Genomic DNA, 16065 nt, shown 5'->3' on the forward strand with positions numbered 1-16065 from the left:
CCATAGGGCTCGGTAATTCTATGATTCAATCTGGCAACCCATATGACAATACAATAAGGGTGCTTTCTTCTTAAAATCAGTTATGTGGAATCATAATTAATTGCTATAACATTTACTTTAATTTTCCCTTTTTTTACTGTTTGCTACAAGTTTTGGGGGCTATTTATTTATTTATTTATTTCATTTCATTTTTCTTTAACTTTGGTTAACTGACAACTATTTGTGTCTTGTTTGGCTCCGGTGAATGTTAAAAGAGGGCTCTCCCTATCTTGATGAGAACATTCAAGCCAAGAATTACTGGTCTGAGACTTAATGTACATACGTTGTTGTTGTTAGGATCATGCATCATCTCTTTCATTAAGTCTACTGAATTTTTTTGGAATGATCTCGTGGATCATATAAGAAGAGGGAATATGTGTAGTTTTTATATACCAGGATTAGCCCCATCCATGCAAGACATAGAAGCAATGCTATAGAAGCCTTGTAGAAAAATAATCGAACTGCATACCTTAATGAGAATCACCCTTTCCATTTTCACAGTTAACTGCATTGCAAAACTACTTGGACATAGATTCCATCAGTTCATCTCTCTACAATCCTCTCCTACAAGCACAAATTCAAATTAGGTCACGTCACCACTCTGAAAAAATAATTCTCTTTTAAAGTTCGTAGCAGCAGTGAATGCTAAGGCCATTAATATGGCAGTTGCCCACATCATTCAGAATTCAGTCCAAATTAAGCAAACATTTTTTTTTCCAAGAGTAGTAGTGTTTAAGTGGTAAATATCAATTTGCCAAGTAATTAAAAAAAAATTTAAAAACTTAAATTTAAGAGAAGACATGGTGTATAATAGGAAAGAATGGAAAAAGGCAATTAATGGGAAAAAAGCAAGGATGATGATAATGATCAAGTTGCCAGGTGTAAGGGTGCAGGTTTGATTTTGAGAACAATTACTTTGAGCAAAATAATGTCAAAGGTTGGTCTATATTCAGAACACCCCTCCCAGAATCCCATGTAGGCTGGACCAACAATGAAAATTGCCCTTTAGGCATGTATAAAGATGTGTTTGTGTTTGTTTGTGAATCTTATCACTTTGTTTTCTCTTGACCGTGCGAAAATAAAACTAGCCCACATCAATGTTGTTTTGTGAACATGAATTATCTTCTTTATGCTATATTTGCCTTGTAAAACTTTTGTCAAGACCATATGAACATAAGAATACAAATCAGCTATATTTGCCTTGTTTAAGGCCACTCTGTTTTTATAATTCTTTGAGTCCTCTTATAACACTATGAATAGTTCATAAAGTATGTGTAACAGTTATGTAGTATTCTTACACTCGAAGGTCGCCCAATTGGAAGGAGGTACAATAAAATGATTCTGTTTTGTGTCTTGGTCACTGAACAAGCTGAAGCGATCCGTAGTACCATCAACCTTCTGAATGGATGTACTATGTTCAGGCATGGACCCATTTGGTGGAGGTATAATAATCTTGCTCATGTCTAAAGAGCCCTGTTAAAAATTTGATAGCGAGCATTCACAAAATTTCCAATTTATAATATATGATGATTTAATACTAAAAATGACAGTAAAAATGAACTTAGAAGAAGCAGAAGAAACAAGAAACTGAGACCAGCAGGGAAGGAAAAAAAAAACCATCAACTTCAGTCAAAGAATCTCAAAACCCAAAAACCTGCCACTTCATCCATGGCCAACATGCCCAGAAGAAGGAAGATTGGTAAGTCACAAAACACTCAACAATATGCATAATCACGAGTGTCACTTCCAACTCCCTTACCACATTTACTTCCCTTAATATTTTCAAATTATTGTCATATTAGGAAACTTTGGGAGAGAGTGATTAAAGAGTAACTAAGACTAGATCAGTGATTCAGTGGTCTCAGTTTAAATATTGTTTGATATGTATTTTTCTCTTGAATGACTTCCACCATATCCAACAATGGTCCCTCAAGATGAAAGGGTTTGACTCTTTCCATTTCTTTATGTGCATTTATTCTTCACTTTTTTCTTCTTGGTATTCCCTGCTATATTTTTAGTTTCTTCGCGACGACCATTTTTTTTCCTAGTTGATAACCCCCCCCCCCCCCCCCCCCCAACACACACACACACACACACACACACACACACACAATTGTTTGCACCCAAGAGGAGTCGAACCTTAGACCTGATGCTTCATGAGGCACCAGGGCCAAGTGACTTACCCACTTGAGCCAACCCCTTGGGGTTCTGACCATTTTTATTGTTAGGTTGTAATATATATAATATAGTACCAGATAAGCCAATTCTCTTGTCCTCTTAACTGTGAATCCGGATTTAAGGTAGAACGAGTATGAGGAGTCGCCCTAGACCTGATGCTTCATGAGGCACCAGGGTCAAGTGATTTACACACTTGAGCCAACCCCCTTGGGGTTCTGACCATTTTAACTGTTAGGTTGTAATATATATAATATAGTACCAGATAAGCCAATTCTCTTGTCCTCTTAACTGTGAATCCGGCTTTAAGGTAGAACTAGTACGTCTTTCCATGTAAAAATAGTGAATATCGAGGGTCAAAAAGACGCCAACTTGATTATTCATAAAAATGGAGATTGGCGATTATGTTGCTCATAAAACTCAACCAGGATATGTTAAATGGAGTGCGAATTATAAAACTAAGACATAATGGTTAAATGAAGAAGTGATTATAGCTTACTAACAAATGTGATGGCATACGTTAATCTAAAGCAAATGGATGCATAATATACATATTCTTGGCTTTTGAAAGTTTCTTAATCTAAAGCATGGGGATAGGAAATTATAAGAGAAAATAAATATTTTTTGCCTTCAAACCCTTAGTAACCCCGCACATGCCAAAGGCTATAATGACTTATGAGGTATTTGGTAAACAACACAACGTATACAAAAACAGAGCAAGAAGCACACATATACCTGTATGAACAAACATCCAGAAAGAAATTTCCCACATCAAGCAGAATTAATTAAATTTCAAGGTGTATCAACATTACCCGACGAGTTCTTGTCGTACAAGCAACTTGCGCCATGTGTTTCGTAAGAATCTCTTCCTCGAGGGAAAAGCTTCTTATTTTCTTTGGAATCCTTTTTTTGGCTCCATCTTCTACCAATTTGTCAGAATTAGAACTCCTTTCACCAAACACGGGAACTGGTTGTGTTGCTTTCTTTGACGCCCATTTTTTCTCCTGGTATCTGGAAACCCCAACCAATTTACTTGGGACCAGAAAAATAAGAAAAAAGTTTTATTTGACATATCATATAACAGCACAATATGGTTCAGCTGACAAGTTACTTGGCACGGATAAATTTTTCAGTCCCGCTTCTGTCAAAACTTGGTGGCAGTTCTGCTTCCCAGTAACTGTTAGCCTTCTTATTACCCACAGCTACACATACAAAAAACAATTAGCATTTTTATTAATGCAGTAAATGCCTATCCAGAAAATAGAATGGATAGGTAATCAAAATCATTTAGGACAACTTAAGGGATGACGCTATTTTTTTTATCAATAATGGTCTCTATCTATTTCATCAGCAGCTGCTAAAACTGAACTGAGACTAATAGCTTGCTATCCATCAATTTGTTCAATTTAGAGATAAAAATTTAATAATAAGAATGCTATCTTCTTTGTGCGCAACATGTGAATCATGGTACAATAGGTCACCTGATTGTTCTGTAAACTGGATATTTGAATGGTTTATATATATTTCTAATGCATCCTATTTTTAGGGGGAAATGAATTGGAACAAATTCAACATTCATGCACATCATGAAAACATTTAACCTTCTGTGATCTACTATCAGGTATTTCATTTCTGTCTTTCTTTCTTCTTCTTCTTATTTTTTTATTTTTTATTTTTATTATTTTTATTATTTATGAGTAATGATTATGAGATACAACATATTCTTACATTGCATAAAAGCAACCTGCTCTGGTAGCCACGTATCCAAGTTTGTAGACCGTACCTATTGCACAAAATCAAAAGACCAAGCCACTGTTGGAAATAAGAAAGGACGAATACAAGAAAATACTATCAACTGATCAAAAGTGAAGTAGAGGAAGAAATATGTACCAAATATGTAGTAGCACTTTACCCAATCCCCACCTATGCGGGGACTTGGGCATTATTTTGCACTAGGTGGCTTGTCTCATACTTAAAACCACATCCACTTATGTGTGTAAATCAATAGTAGTGGAGTGTAAAAACAATTCCCACTATTTTTCTGCTTCTAAAAACAATTCCCACTATTTTTCTGCTTCTTCCAGTATATTATTTTTTACAGAATATGGCATGCAACAAAGTTAGCTGACCCAGAAAATTTATATGTGGGCATGTGAGAACCATTCTATATGAGAAGCATTTTAACAACAGATTTTTATGTTGAAAAAGAGAAGCATAGATTTGGCTAGAAAACTCTCAGCGTAAATTATCTGACTTCATTTTATTTTATTTTTCCTCCTGGTGAAGAAGGATGTAGCAAATATTTTATCTTCAGTACTAACCAATGCCCAATGGCATGTAAACATGAGATGATAATCCAAAAGGTCCAAAACTTACTAGCAAAAATATTCACAAGTAAACACACTATTTGAAGGAGGTAAAAGAAACTGAAGCTTCTTTCTTTTATCTATTACAAGGGCCCATCAAAGACAGGACTAAATCCTTTTTAAGCTGCAACAAGGAAATTGATTGTTCATTGAAATTTGATGTGCAAGCCTTTACAACAGTTAAAGCCAAAATCACGGTCTTTGTACTTGTCAAATGTAATAATACTAACTTGAAAGAGAGAGAGAGATCTACCAGTCTTGAAACCTTGACCTGGGGCCCGGGAGTTAAGACCCAAAGCCACCAGGATAAAGGTAGACCAGTGTAAATCGACTGTCTTCAGCAACATGGCAGTGTAAATCAATGATTTACAGAAGCACCATTCAAATGTTGCCACAATAAATCGATACAGGCTAGTTCACCATATAAATTTCTAGTTGCATTGGGTCTCTTAATATCGAATGTTAGTAAGCCAAATTTGGTTTTTGTTGTACATTCTAACAGTGCCCCTGCTTTTGTATCAGTAGGACATTGATGTTGAAGTTAACATTTGCTGAATGACACATGAATTTGAAGTTAAAACTGACTATGTAGGTCCTGTGGTTTCCAGCATTAATACGCGAGGCCAAAAAGTTCATTGATATTGTGGAAAAAATAGAGGAGAGAGAGAGAGAGAGATAGAGAGGGCAAAGTGTAAACCTTTGAGATATGCACACCTAAACTCCGATGTATTCCTGAACATTGCATGCATATAAATATTCCAAGGTTCACACTTGCCCATCGTGGAGCCCTGAAATAAATAAATATGTTGCAAAACTCAAAATATTGCATTAAAAAATTAATAAATAAAGTGCACAACTTGGAACCTTGGCTCAGATGGTATATTTAGTCCAATTAGAAAATGAAATTCAAAATCTTAACTTGAACTACCATGATAGAGTATAACTACCAATAAAACAAGAGAGTGATTCTAGACCAGAAAAGAGGTTCATAACCTGCCCTTTTGCAAGTAACATTTAGGGCTAATATATTGGGGTACATGTGTATAAGCATCACATCTGGTTGATCTAACTGAAAAAGAACAAATTCAATAGGGAAATGATCAGGTTCATTAGATTGCATAAAAACAAAGGTGGGAGGTTGTAAAGTCAAAAGTATTGTAAGATCCATGATCATGTAGGCATTTGCATAGAAGATGGACATAAATGGTTGTGGACCCCATTAGCTAGCCAAATCCAGCAAGGGGACCAATAAGCAAGAAGTGAAAACTTTAAATCCTACCACCAGTCTGTTTCGTGGGAGAAATTAAAAAATCACTCTATGGTTTATGCATGTTGAAAGTATTTATATTCCTGATTGCCATAACATGTGTTTTTTAAATTTTGAGCTCTCTGGGCTAATGCTTTAATAATAGCTTCTTTACATGTCAGGTTTAGCTCAGTCAGAAAACATGAGAGCAAGTTTTATTAATGTTGACGTAATTTACCTTCAATGATATGGAACTAAAGTAAATTAGGGTCCAAATATATAAGGATCCATGAAATATACTATTAAGTAACAATAGAAAGTCAGAGACAGCAAGCAGAAACTTATTCAGAGGACACTTGTGGAAAAAAAAAAGAACTTATTCAGAGGACCCTTTCCCCCTTTCTTTTGTGCTGTCTAAACAAATAATAACTGAAGTAAAAAAAATAAAAATATCAATACTTGAAGAGGTATCTATGACCTACTCCTAGGTAAACCTCCCTCCAGATGTTGCCTTCTTCTAACTTCCACTTAAAATACTGTTTGTATAAATTTTACATAATCAATACGATTCTAGCTCCTAGAAAACCAAGGTGACCATCTTCTCTAGCTGATTGCATATTTTTCTCCATTAATGGTCTATTTTTTATTATTATTATTATTATTATTATTATTTTATCATATCTTCCAATACAATCTACCACTTCCAATTGCAAGACAACCCTTAATCCCAGTTTCTGAAGAACAATTTAATTAATTGGGTGTAAGTCATATTATATTTCTCTAGGTTAGTTTGGCAAAAATGTTTGAAGAAAGAAAAAAAAATTCTTTATGAAATTTCAGGGAAATATTATTGCAAGCACATTTCACAGAAGTAATACCTCTGGATGGCAACAATCATATTTATGTTTCGGATGTGTGCATAATATACTGAGAGAATATTCTAATCATTTAGTGCATAGTGAGTGTTCCAGTGAACAAATGTATAGTAGTATTCTTTAGGCCATTCTTTAGAAACTTAATTGCGACCCTATAACTTTTTGTATAATATCAACAAATACTGAAGCCACATTTTCACAATGTTCTCATGAAAAACTGCTTATGACGTGATGAACTATAAATATTTGAACAAAATATCAGTACAAATTTGAAGACTGAAAAAAGATGCCCGTGAATTAGGTTCCAAAGTTTGCTGAAGGGCGCGTGGCACGATGACCAATAAAATAGTCTAGTCGAGGTATAAAAACTAGTATTTCATCGATCAAAAGTGATTTTATAATCTTGGACAAAATTAGAACATGACTTTTCTACAACAACTATGAACAATAAGTTACTAATAAAAAGGTATTACTTTACGTTTAAATTACTGCTACAACATTTTAACATGCTGTTTATGGTTTAAATTAAAATTTTATCTGAGTAACATAATGAAATTAATGTCGTCCAGTATCCAAAGGACAAGATATGCTCCAAAATTGGTGTTTAATAAATAATACAACTCTCCATAGTTTATCAAAAAGGTGTTGAATTTCAATTTTGGGCAAACATTTTGCTTTTGAATGCAGGATCGATTTATACATAGAATTAATGTTAGTAGTTGGGTCCAACAATCTTTTTGAAGAGTGAGTTTTATCTATCTTAGATTTCTTGGTTGAAATTTAAAAAAATTTAAGTAATATGTAAGATTCATTTAATTAGAATTTTAGACTTGAATGTAAAATAGCTATCTTTGTCTTAATAAGAAACAATAGTAGCTAATATAACTAAATCAACTAAATCGAGAATACTTTATCTACACAAGACCAACACAATTAGGAAAATCCTCCATTGCAGAGTTAAAAAGTGCCACTAAGAGCTGAGAACAATGACTGGCTAGATGATTAGCAGCACAATTTTCCATTCTCTTCACACAAGGCTAAATTTTCAACTCTAAAAATTCTGTCAATAAATAAGAGAGTATCCAATTATAACACCAAATTCGGAAAAGTAAGCTCGACAGATTGGAAACCTTAAAACAGTAAAGTTAACCTATTTCTAAAGCCACACATTCCAACCTAGTTAAATCTTAAAAACAAATAGCTCGACTAAATTTACTTGCTTTTACATTATCCACCAGACAAACACGAGGCACTTTTCACTTACTCAGCTGTATTTAATTCATACACATTGTTTTTAAGAATTATCACAAACCCTCCTTCTGTGAAGACAGAGGGTAGAAATTGATCCCAATCCTTTAATGAATAATTTTCATCCCAATCCTCTAATGCATAATTTTCTCAGATTCATTATGCCTCCTCAGCATCCTATTTTTTGCAGTTTCTAATATAAAGTATAAACAATTCTTATTCCCTAGCTGTGCACTACTCCTGTACCATATTCTCTCTAAACCTGCTTCATCTAATTCCAAACATATTCCTCCAATGACCCTAAATTCAGGCTTCAGAAGGTTCCAATGTGGTACCTGCAACGTGAACCATCAGATTGAAATCCTGACAGTTGAAATTGGGAAAAGAGCAATCTCACACTTAGAGAGTCAGAATTCACAATTAAATCCTAATGACACAAAATCCAGTATTTACATGCCATTTAGAATCTCATCCTACTTCAATAACTATGCTTTCACCATTAGATCCCTAACCTTAGAGCTGTGCCTTGCAATCAAACCCTTTCTTACTCCTTTCTCGAGAAACTACCACTTCCCCTTATAGTTCGGTTATGAGATGTTCAACATCACTTTTGTTTATCAAATTTAAGTAAGGATGTTCAACATGCCCAACTGCCACCTAGGACGCGTAACACATCCCTCATCATATTAATAGATGGACGGTCTATAGAATCATTTGAGAAGTATGATGAATATTCACGTTAGTAGTAGACCTCCATCAGACCAGCGTCTTAGTTGGCACATTCAGTTAAAAGCTAGGAATTAGAACTGACATTAAAATTTGAGTTCATGAATACTGATTGGAAATTTTATTTTATTTATTTTTTGATAAGAAAAATTTCATATAAAGGTGCTCAAGAGGGGAGTGCTCCCAAAGGAATACTGATTGGAAATAGAAACTAGCAAAACGAACTTTTAGTAAAAGTAGAAATTTCATGGGGAAACCAACAGAGTAAGTTTTAACTAAAAAATAGACTCTAATTATCAGATCAACTGCTAAAAAAGGAAGCACACATAACCATATTCTTGATAGCCAACAGAGAATAACTCAGTGCAGTTTAAGTGGATCTGAGAATTCTAAACTAGTGTTTGAAATGATTAAAACACTATATAGCTATTATTCAAGTTCTCCTGATATAGATAATAATGGTGACATCAAGATACAAATTGTAAACGAGTTATGAAAAACATACTTGCTCTGACAATCTGCACATTCCCTATTTTCTGGCAGCTTAAGAAGACCATCCAATATCTGCAAAAAAACAGCTTGCAAGATAGTGTTAGTACAAAAATCATAAAAATAAATAGATAGAGAGATTCTGCCATAATAGTAGAATAGTCGTGTTAAATTAATCCTTCATCAGTAATTAACCCAGGGTAAACATATAAACACCTATTCCACTCTAGAATTAAATAGCTTATATTTCACACATATTTTTCAATTTTTTTTATATAAGCATCAATCCATCCATCAATATACATATATACATTTGATGGGAAAAGACAATCAATTAAAAGAGGTAAATAAAAATAGAGTAGATTATAAAGGACGAGTAGTTCTTCCAAAGGTGAAAAATTACTGGGAAAAGATGATTTGAAAGTAGAGTTTTTATTCTAATATTTTTCTTATTATGAGAAATATCAGTTCGACACCTAAAATTACATTGAAATGACTTGTTATTTAGCATGCAATCCAACATTTGGATTGACAAAAAAAAAATTCTATAAAAACACCACATTAACCCTGTATAGAATTCAAACTGAATTTACTAGGGTAATGTGTATATAATGTTAATACGTACTTTAATATGTCAAGATTGGAGAATTAATACACCAAAATGCAAAAGTATAAAATAAATTCATTTCACTTTTTTTGTAAAATAAATTGAATGATTGTTTGAAAAAACCTAGATCTTATGCTTTGAAAACACACCTTTTAGTATTATTTGTCATAAGATCAATATATTAGTTATTTTTTTCGTGCAAGGCATCCTGAATAAATTGTGGATTGACCCAGTACCGCGCCATCAGTTCCAATTGAAAATAAAAAAATCTAGCTGAATGGAAATTAAAATTTTTGATTGCGCAATGCAATGCAATGCAAATAACATTAAAAACAACAATTGCTTGTTTGAACCTAAAAGTTACTAAAACACAGATGATAAAGTTATCACGAAAAATAAAATAAACTCGGAGCCAAGATTTATCTGATCTTATGCATTCTAATTGCATATGTGAAAGCATCGATAATAAGTTTATAAATTGGGATGTTCATGTGAATCTGTGCGTGCTTGAGGGAGAGAGACAGAGTAACAGTCAAAGAACAAGAAATATAATCCTAAACTATAGAGTAACAACTAAAGAACAAGAAATCGAATCCAACATATAAGAGTAACAATTCAAGAACAATAAATATAATCCTAATTGATAAGAGTAACCATTCAAGAACAAGAAATATAATCCTAATTGATAAGAGTAACCATTCAAGAACAAGAAATATAATCATAATCGAATCAATACTTCAAATTTCAGAAATTTTCATCACATATGATGTGACCTAATAAAACAGAGATGAAAAATATATATAGATTGAAAAGGACGGATGTTGAATTAATAACATCAGCCAAAACATCGCATTAATGAGGGAAAAACACACCAAGAGAGCATGTATTTATTATTAAATTTTGGAGTCACAGAATCAAATAAAAATCAGATTATATACATTTGTGTATATATATATATATATATATATATATATTGTGTATAACAGAACCTTGGTGTGCTTGGCGTTAAGCTCCTTAGACACGGAGGCCTTCCCGTTCATCTTTCCACCGATCACCGGAAAGCGATCAAAGGCAAACGAACCGGAGAGGAGAGAGAAAGACGGGGGACGTGTTCTATCTCTCTCTCTCTCTCTAAAACCGTGTGGGAATGATTTGCAATGGCTTGGCTTGGCAACTACTAGTACTGGCGGCGAAACAAAATAACAGGAAACGGTCAGGTATTCCCTAAAATACCGTTTGGGACTGGAATATTCTCTTCCACGGATTGACTTGTCTCCATTACCATTAATAATATAATAAGTAATCCGATAGCAGGATTGTATCTTGATCCCGTTGCTTCACTTCCAAGTTTTCCAAACTTTACTCCGCCCACATTCTTTTTGGGGAAGAGATAGTATTTGTTATTCCTCATATTGTCATGTCACAATTTTACTAAAATATAAACGATTTCTATAAATTATATGACGGAGTTTGATTAACAACCTTTAACTTTTTTTGGTGGCTGTATAAAGCTGGTTTAACTAAAGAAAGCAGTTTCTTATATTAGGGATGTCAAATTTTAACTTGCCCGACCAGTTTATGTTTTTTTCTTGGACGAGTCAAGAATTCGATCATACTAATTACTTCTTATTGTGTGTTTTTTTATGTTAGTTCTTTTCTATAATTATATCATAAAGTAATTTAAGAATTTTTTTCTTAATATATATAGTGGAATAGCTTGAATTCACTCTAATTTTAATGTGAGACAAAATCAGACAGATTTGAAATTGACCTTACTAAATCCCATTTACTAGTAGACTTAGTAATCAATTAAACAAGTTGGATTGGTGATAAAAACAACTTTTCATTTCATTTTAACTCAGTATAATAAAGTTAAATTAATATTAATTTGCAATTTTTGCAAGAAAATTAAAAACAAATTAAAACACAATGAATATTAACTCATGACATGCTCTCTTTTTATGTATTTGAATCCTGTTAGAGGTAATGTCCGTTTAGTTTGTTTAGTTAGTGTTTACTTGAAATTTAAAAAATAAAGATATTAAAAAAAAAAATTTGAAAAATAGAATTACTTACGGCCAATTGTGCCTCGATCCTGCCCCTCCAATACCTATATACAGTGGAGAAAAAGAACAAAAAAAAACAAAGAAGCTATATATAATATATCCACACAAATCACACAATTCAAGTAGCTATTTATATTTGAGGTAAAAATATTTTAAAATTTAAACATAACGGTCATGCCGAAACGAGAATGATGCACGCAGACAGATGCTCCTTCTAACCCTCCGTTCGCAACTCAGGACAAGACCACCACCGTTTACTGCTACTACTTTTGGCCGATTTCACATTGCATCAAAATCAAATTGCTATGTGGCAAAGTCATTGATCGCGGATGAAGAAGAGGCCTATACTCTTCTGTTGCGGCGGTGCGTTGAAACCCACGACTTGCACAAGGCCAAAGCAATCCATGCCAAATTCATCAAGGGAGCTCTTCTCTCTACCCTTTTCCTCCGCAATCATCTCCTCAACGTCCATGTCAAATGCGGTGATCTTAAAAGTGGTCTCCAACTGTTCGAAGAAATGCCTGAGAAGAACGTGGTGTCGTGGACAGCCGTCATTGCGGGCTTCGTTCAACATGGTTGTCCCGAGAAAGCGCTCTCTCTGTTCTGCTGCATGCGTCAGAATGGAATGAAGCCCAATGAGTTCACTTTTGTCAGCGCCCTCCACGCCTGCTCCTTCTTTGAGAGTCTCACTCATGCCTACCAAGTTTATGCCATGATTGTCCGGTTTGGATTTGGGTCCAATGTTTTTTTGGCGAATGCATTTTTGACGGCTTTAATAAGGCATAATGAATTGTCGGAGGCTTCAGAAGTTTTTGAGGAGTGTCAAAATAAGGATATTGTGTCTTGGAATGCCATGATGACTGGGTATGTGCAGTTCTCCTACTCGCAAGTTCCAGGCTTTTGGTTTAGGATGAACCGTGAAGGTGTGAAGCCAGATAACTTCACTTTTGCTAGTGTTCTTACCGGGTTGGCTGATCTTTCTGATCTTAAAACTGGATTGCAGGTTCACGCACAGCTTGTTAAGTCTGGTCATGGAAGTGAGATGTGTGTTGGGAATTCTTTGGTAGATTTGTATTTGAAAAATCAAAACTTGGTTGATGGTATCAAAGCTTTTGATGAAATCCCTTGTAGAGACGTTTGCTCCTGGACTCAGATGGCTGCAGGGTGCCTGAATTGCGGGGAAGCAAGCAAAGCGCTTGGGGTTATCAGAGAAATGAGGAAGTTGGATGTGATGCCGAACAAATTCACTCTCGCCACTGCCCTTAATGCCTGTGCTAATCTGGCTTCTTTAGAGGAAGGGAAGAAAGTTCATGGATTAAGAATTAAACTTGGGGATGATGTTGATGTCTGTGTGGATAATGCTCTGATTGACATGTATGCAAAATGTGGATGCATGGAGGGTGCATTGGGGGTTTTCCGATCAATGGATGATCGTTCCGTTGTTTCGTGGACATCAATGATAATGGGGTGCGCGCAAAACGGACATGCTAGGGAAGCTCTTAAAGTTTTTGATGAGATGAGGAAAGAGAGCGTGGAGCCTAATTATATCACTTTCATCTGTGTGCTTTATGCATGTAGTGCAGGAGGACTCATTGATGAAGGATGGAAGTATTTCTCTTCTATGACCCATGACCATGGGGTATCCCCTGGAGAAGATCACTATGCATGTATGGTTAATCTGCTTGGCCGTGCAGGGCGTATCAAAGAAGCTGAGGAGTTGATCCAGGGAATGCCATTTCAACCGGGTGTTCTGGTTTGGCAAACTTTGCTTGGTGCTTGCCGGTTACACGGGGATATAGAAACTGCAAAACGCGCAGCAGAGCATGCCTTTGATCTAGACAAAGAAGACCCTTCAACTTATGTTTTGTTATCTAACATGTTTGCTGGTTTGAGCAATTGGGAAGGAGTAGGGACGTTGAGAAAACTAATGGAAGCTAGGGATGTAAAGAAAATGCCTGGTTCTAGTTGGATTGAAACAAGCGGAGATCACTTAATGCCTACAGTAGTAGATGGAAGATTCATATAAATGGTCAACTGGCACACTTTTACCAAATGATCTAAATAGACTCTCTTTCATCTGAACTTTGCTCTGTTACGAACTTGGCATCAACATGTTTCAAATTTCCTGTATGTATTGGCAAACATTATTGTAATCTGAACCCATGCTTCCACCTCGCTTTCCTGTTGTATCAAACTGAATTTTATAGAAAAAACACATCACCATCACCAATGGTGCTTTGTTTTCAAAGGTTTAGAAAACAGTCCTTTCCAAAGGTTTAGAAATGTGATGCAGAAAAGTCTCCGTTCCGTAACACTAAGAGGAATTCACTTTGCTTGGCTTTGGTTGCAGAAGCTATGGCTTACTCTCGGTCATTGTAGTACTGGATGCATCTTGCAGGCTTGTTCTCCTTCACACCTTCTCTCCTATTGTAGAAGATGAACGTTCCGTCTGAAGTCGAATGGGGGTTTGAAATGTCTTCTGCAATGCATGTACATGACCAAAGGAGTCACATTACATCTCCTTTGTCCATCATCTCAAAGATTCAAACCTGTGTCCTTCGACATTATCTCTACAAGACCAATGCCTAACACGATTATCATCTACACATTACATGGATGTTTTTCCCACCCTCTCTTTTGTATTTTATTAATTGGCTCATTTGTTTGTGTGTAAAAATATTTTCTTTTTCACAATGTGATCTGGTGAGCTAGAAACTTTCTTCATGCCAAGCACAATGAGTTTGATTCAGGTGTGAAAAGGTAATTACAAGAAAAAACGCACTCGCATGATTCATTTATATTCGAGTGATTATGCTTAAAAAAAAAAAAAAACTATAAATTAAATTATTAAATATGCACTAAACTGCTTTATCAAATAAAATTAGAGGTGTAGATTTAGATACATAATAGGTGACGGAAATTAGGGAGGGTGGCAATTAGCAAGGTCCAAGTAAGGAGAGGCGGTATAAATTAATAAAATTCAACACGATTCAAATTGAATACAAAATTTGTAAAATTCAACACCATAATTCGAATTTAACACGGAATAAGTAAGTTTGAGTTTAACTTACAATATTCTTAACAATTATGTCACCAACTTGAAGAACATGGTAAAGGAAAAAAAACAAAAAACTTGAACATCTAACTTGTTTTAATTTATTTAATTAGATAGATGGCTTGACACATTAATTAATTAATTAATGGGCCATGTTGCGTTTAAGTAGATCATCAAAGAGTCTTGTCATGTTCTATTATCTAATAAATTATGTTGTTGTCAATAAGACTTATTTATTTTTATCTATTAATATTTTATTTATTTATTTTGACAAGAAATTTACACACTCATAGTAGGGATAACAAATTACAACACGACACAAGTTAAAAGGGTTTAGATTTGGCATAAACGGGTTTAGGTTTGGCATAAATGGGTTTAGGTCATAAAAAGTTCGATACGATTAACTTGTTTACTTAACCGTGTCGGATTAGGGTTGGAGAGTTCAACCCATGTAACCCGTTTATGATCCATTTATCTCAACATGTTATATCGTAAATATGACATATATAATATATTATCTATTTAAACCCAAATACTCAATATAAACCTTGTTAATGTCTTATGATTTTTCTTCATATTTTGAATTATTTAATAATTGATTAAATATTAAATATTTGGTTTTGATAAATAGGTCATTAAATGGGTTAACACGTTTACCTGTTTAATAAACGGGTTGAGTTAGTATTGAGGGTTCTTGACACGATTATTAAATGAATTGAGTTTGAGTTTACTTATTTAGTATAATACTCTTACATTAAGATTATGACCCAAAAATACGAATTGTCATCCCTAACTGGTAGACCGGGCGAAGCCAATGTGTGCCCAAGGGGCACATGCCTTTGGCCTGGCCCCGCCCTATGTATATATGGTTTTTATTTTAATTTTTTTACATATATAGAGGGAAATTTGTATGCCTCCAAAAATTATAAGTTTTCAAAATTTTTAAATTTTTTTTTTATTTTTTCTCTTTTACTTTTTAAATTTATTTAATTACCTTTTTTAAAAGGTTAAATTTTTCTTATTTAATCATCCTCTAATTTGTTTCTTTCAAAAAATTAAAATTTATTTTTCGATAATTAAAATTTATTTTTCTTTCTCTTTTTCTTTTTCTTTTTCTTATTTTTTTTTTAAAAAACAATTCTCGCTCTTGCTTGTAGAAACTTTAACCCATAT

General features: G+C 34.2%; 2 protein-coding genes across 2 annotated transcripts; one reads left to right on the forward strand and one right to left on the reverse strand.

Moving 5' to 3' along the window:
- Nucleotides 1-12: 12 nt before the first annotated feature.
- Nucleotides 13-11146, reverse strand: LOC132287769 (probable ADP-ribosylation factor GTPase-activating protein AGD15). The gene is made up of 8 exons (XM_059789810.1): nucleotides 10761-11146; nucleotides 9181-9239; nucleotides 5278-5368; nucleotides 3943-3997; nucleotides 3326-3416; nucleotides 3027-3225; nucleotides 1338-1512; nucleotides 13-603 (listed from the first exon to the last, which is right to left on the reverse strand). Coding segments are annotated over exons 1-8 (723 nt in total). The 5' UTR covers nucleotides 10812-11146; the 3' UTR covers nucleotides 13-601.
- A 542-nt stretch (nucleotides 11147-11688) lies between these two features.
- On the forward strand, nucleotides 11689-14567 carry LOC132287767 (pentatricopeptide repeat-containing protein At2g13600-like). The gene has a single exon (XM_059789808.1). It carries the CDS (start codon nucleotides 12043-12045, stop codon nucleotides 13861-13863), a length of 1821 nt encoding a protein of 606 aa, XP_059645791.1. The 5' UTR covers nucleotides 11689-12042; the 3' UTR covers nucleotides 13864-14567.
- The last annotated feature ends 1498 nt before the right edge of the window (nucleotides 14568-16065 follow it).

The sequence above is a fragment of the Cornus florida genome, unplaced genomic scaffold (assembly GCF_030987335.1).
Source record: "Cornus florida cultivar Cherokee Brave unplaced genomic scaffold, ASM3098733v1 CherokeeBrave_3.0.0_Hap2_scaffold_104, whole genome shotgun sequence".
NCBI classification, from domain to species: Eukaryota; Viridiplantae; Streptophyta; class Magnoliopsida; order Cornales; family Cornaceae; genus Cornus; species Cornus florida.

What these genes read in the sequence shown, in the direction of transcription:
- LOC132287769 (XM_059789810.1), bottom strand. Translation starts at nt 10,811, where the DNA reads ATGAACGGGAAGGCCTCCGTGTCTAAGGAGCTTAACGCCAAGCACACC. An exon ending in TGTGCAGATTGTCAGAGCAA is followed by an intron (nt 5,369 to 9,180) that starts GTATGTTTTTCA and finishes TATTTATTTCAG; the next exon opens with GGCTCCACGATGGGCAAGTG. An exon ending in GAAAAATTTATCCGTGCCAA is followed by an intron (nt 3,226 to 3,325) that starts GTAACTTGTCAG and finishes TGGGGTTTCCAG; the next exon opens with ATACCAGGAGAAAAAATGGG.
- LOC132287767 (XM_059789808.1), top strand. Translation starts at nt 12,043, where the DNA reads ATGCTCCTTCTAACCCTCCGTTCGCAACTCAGGACAAGACCACCACCG.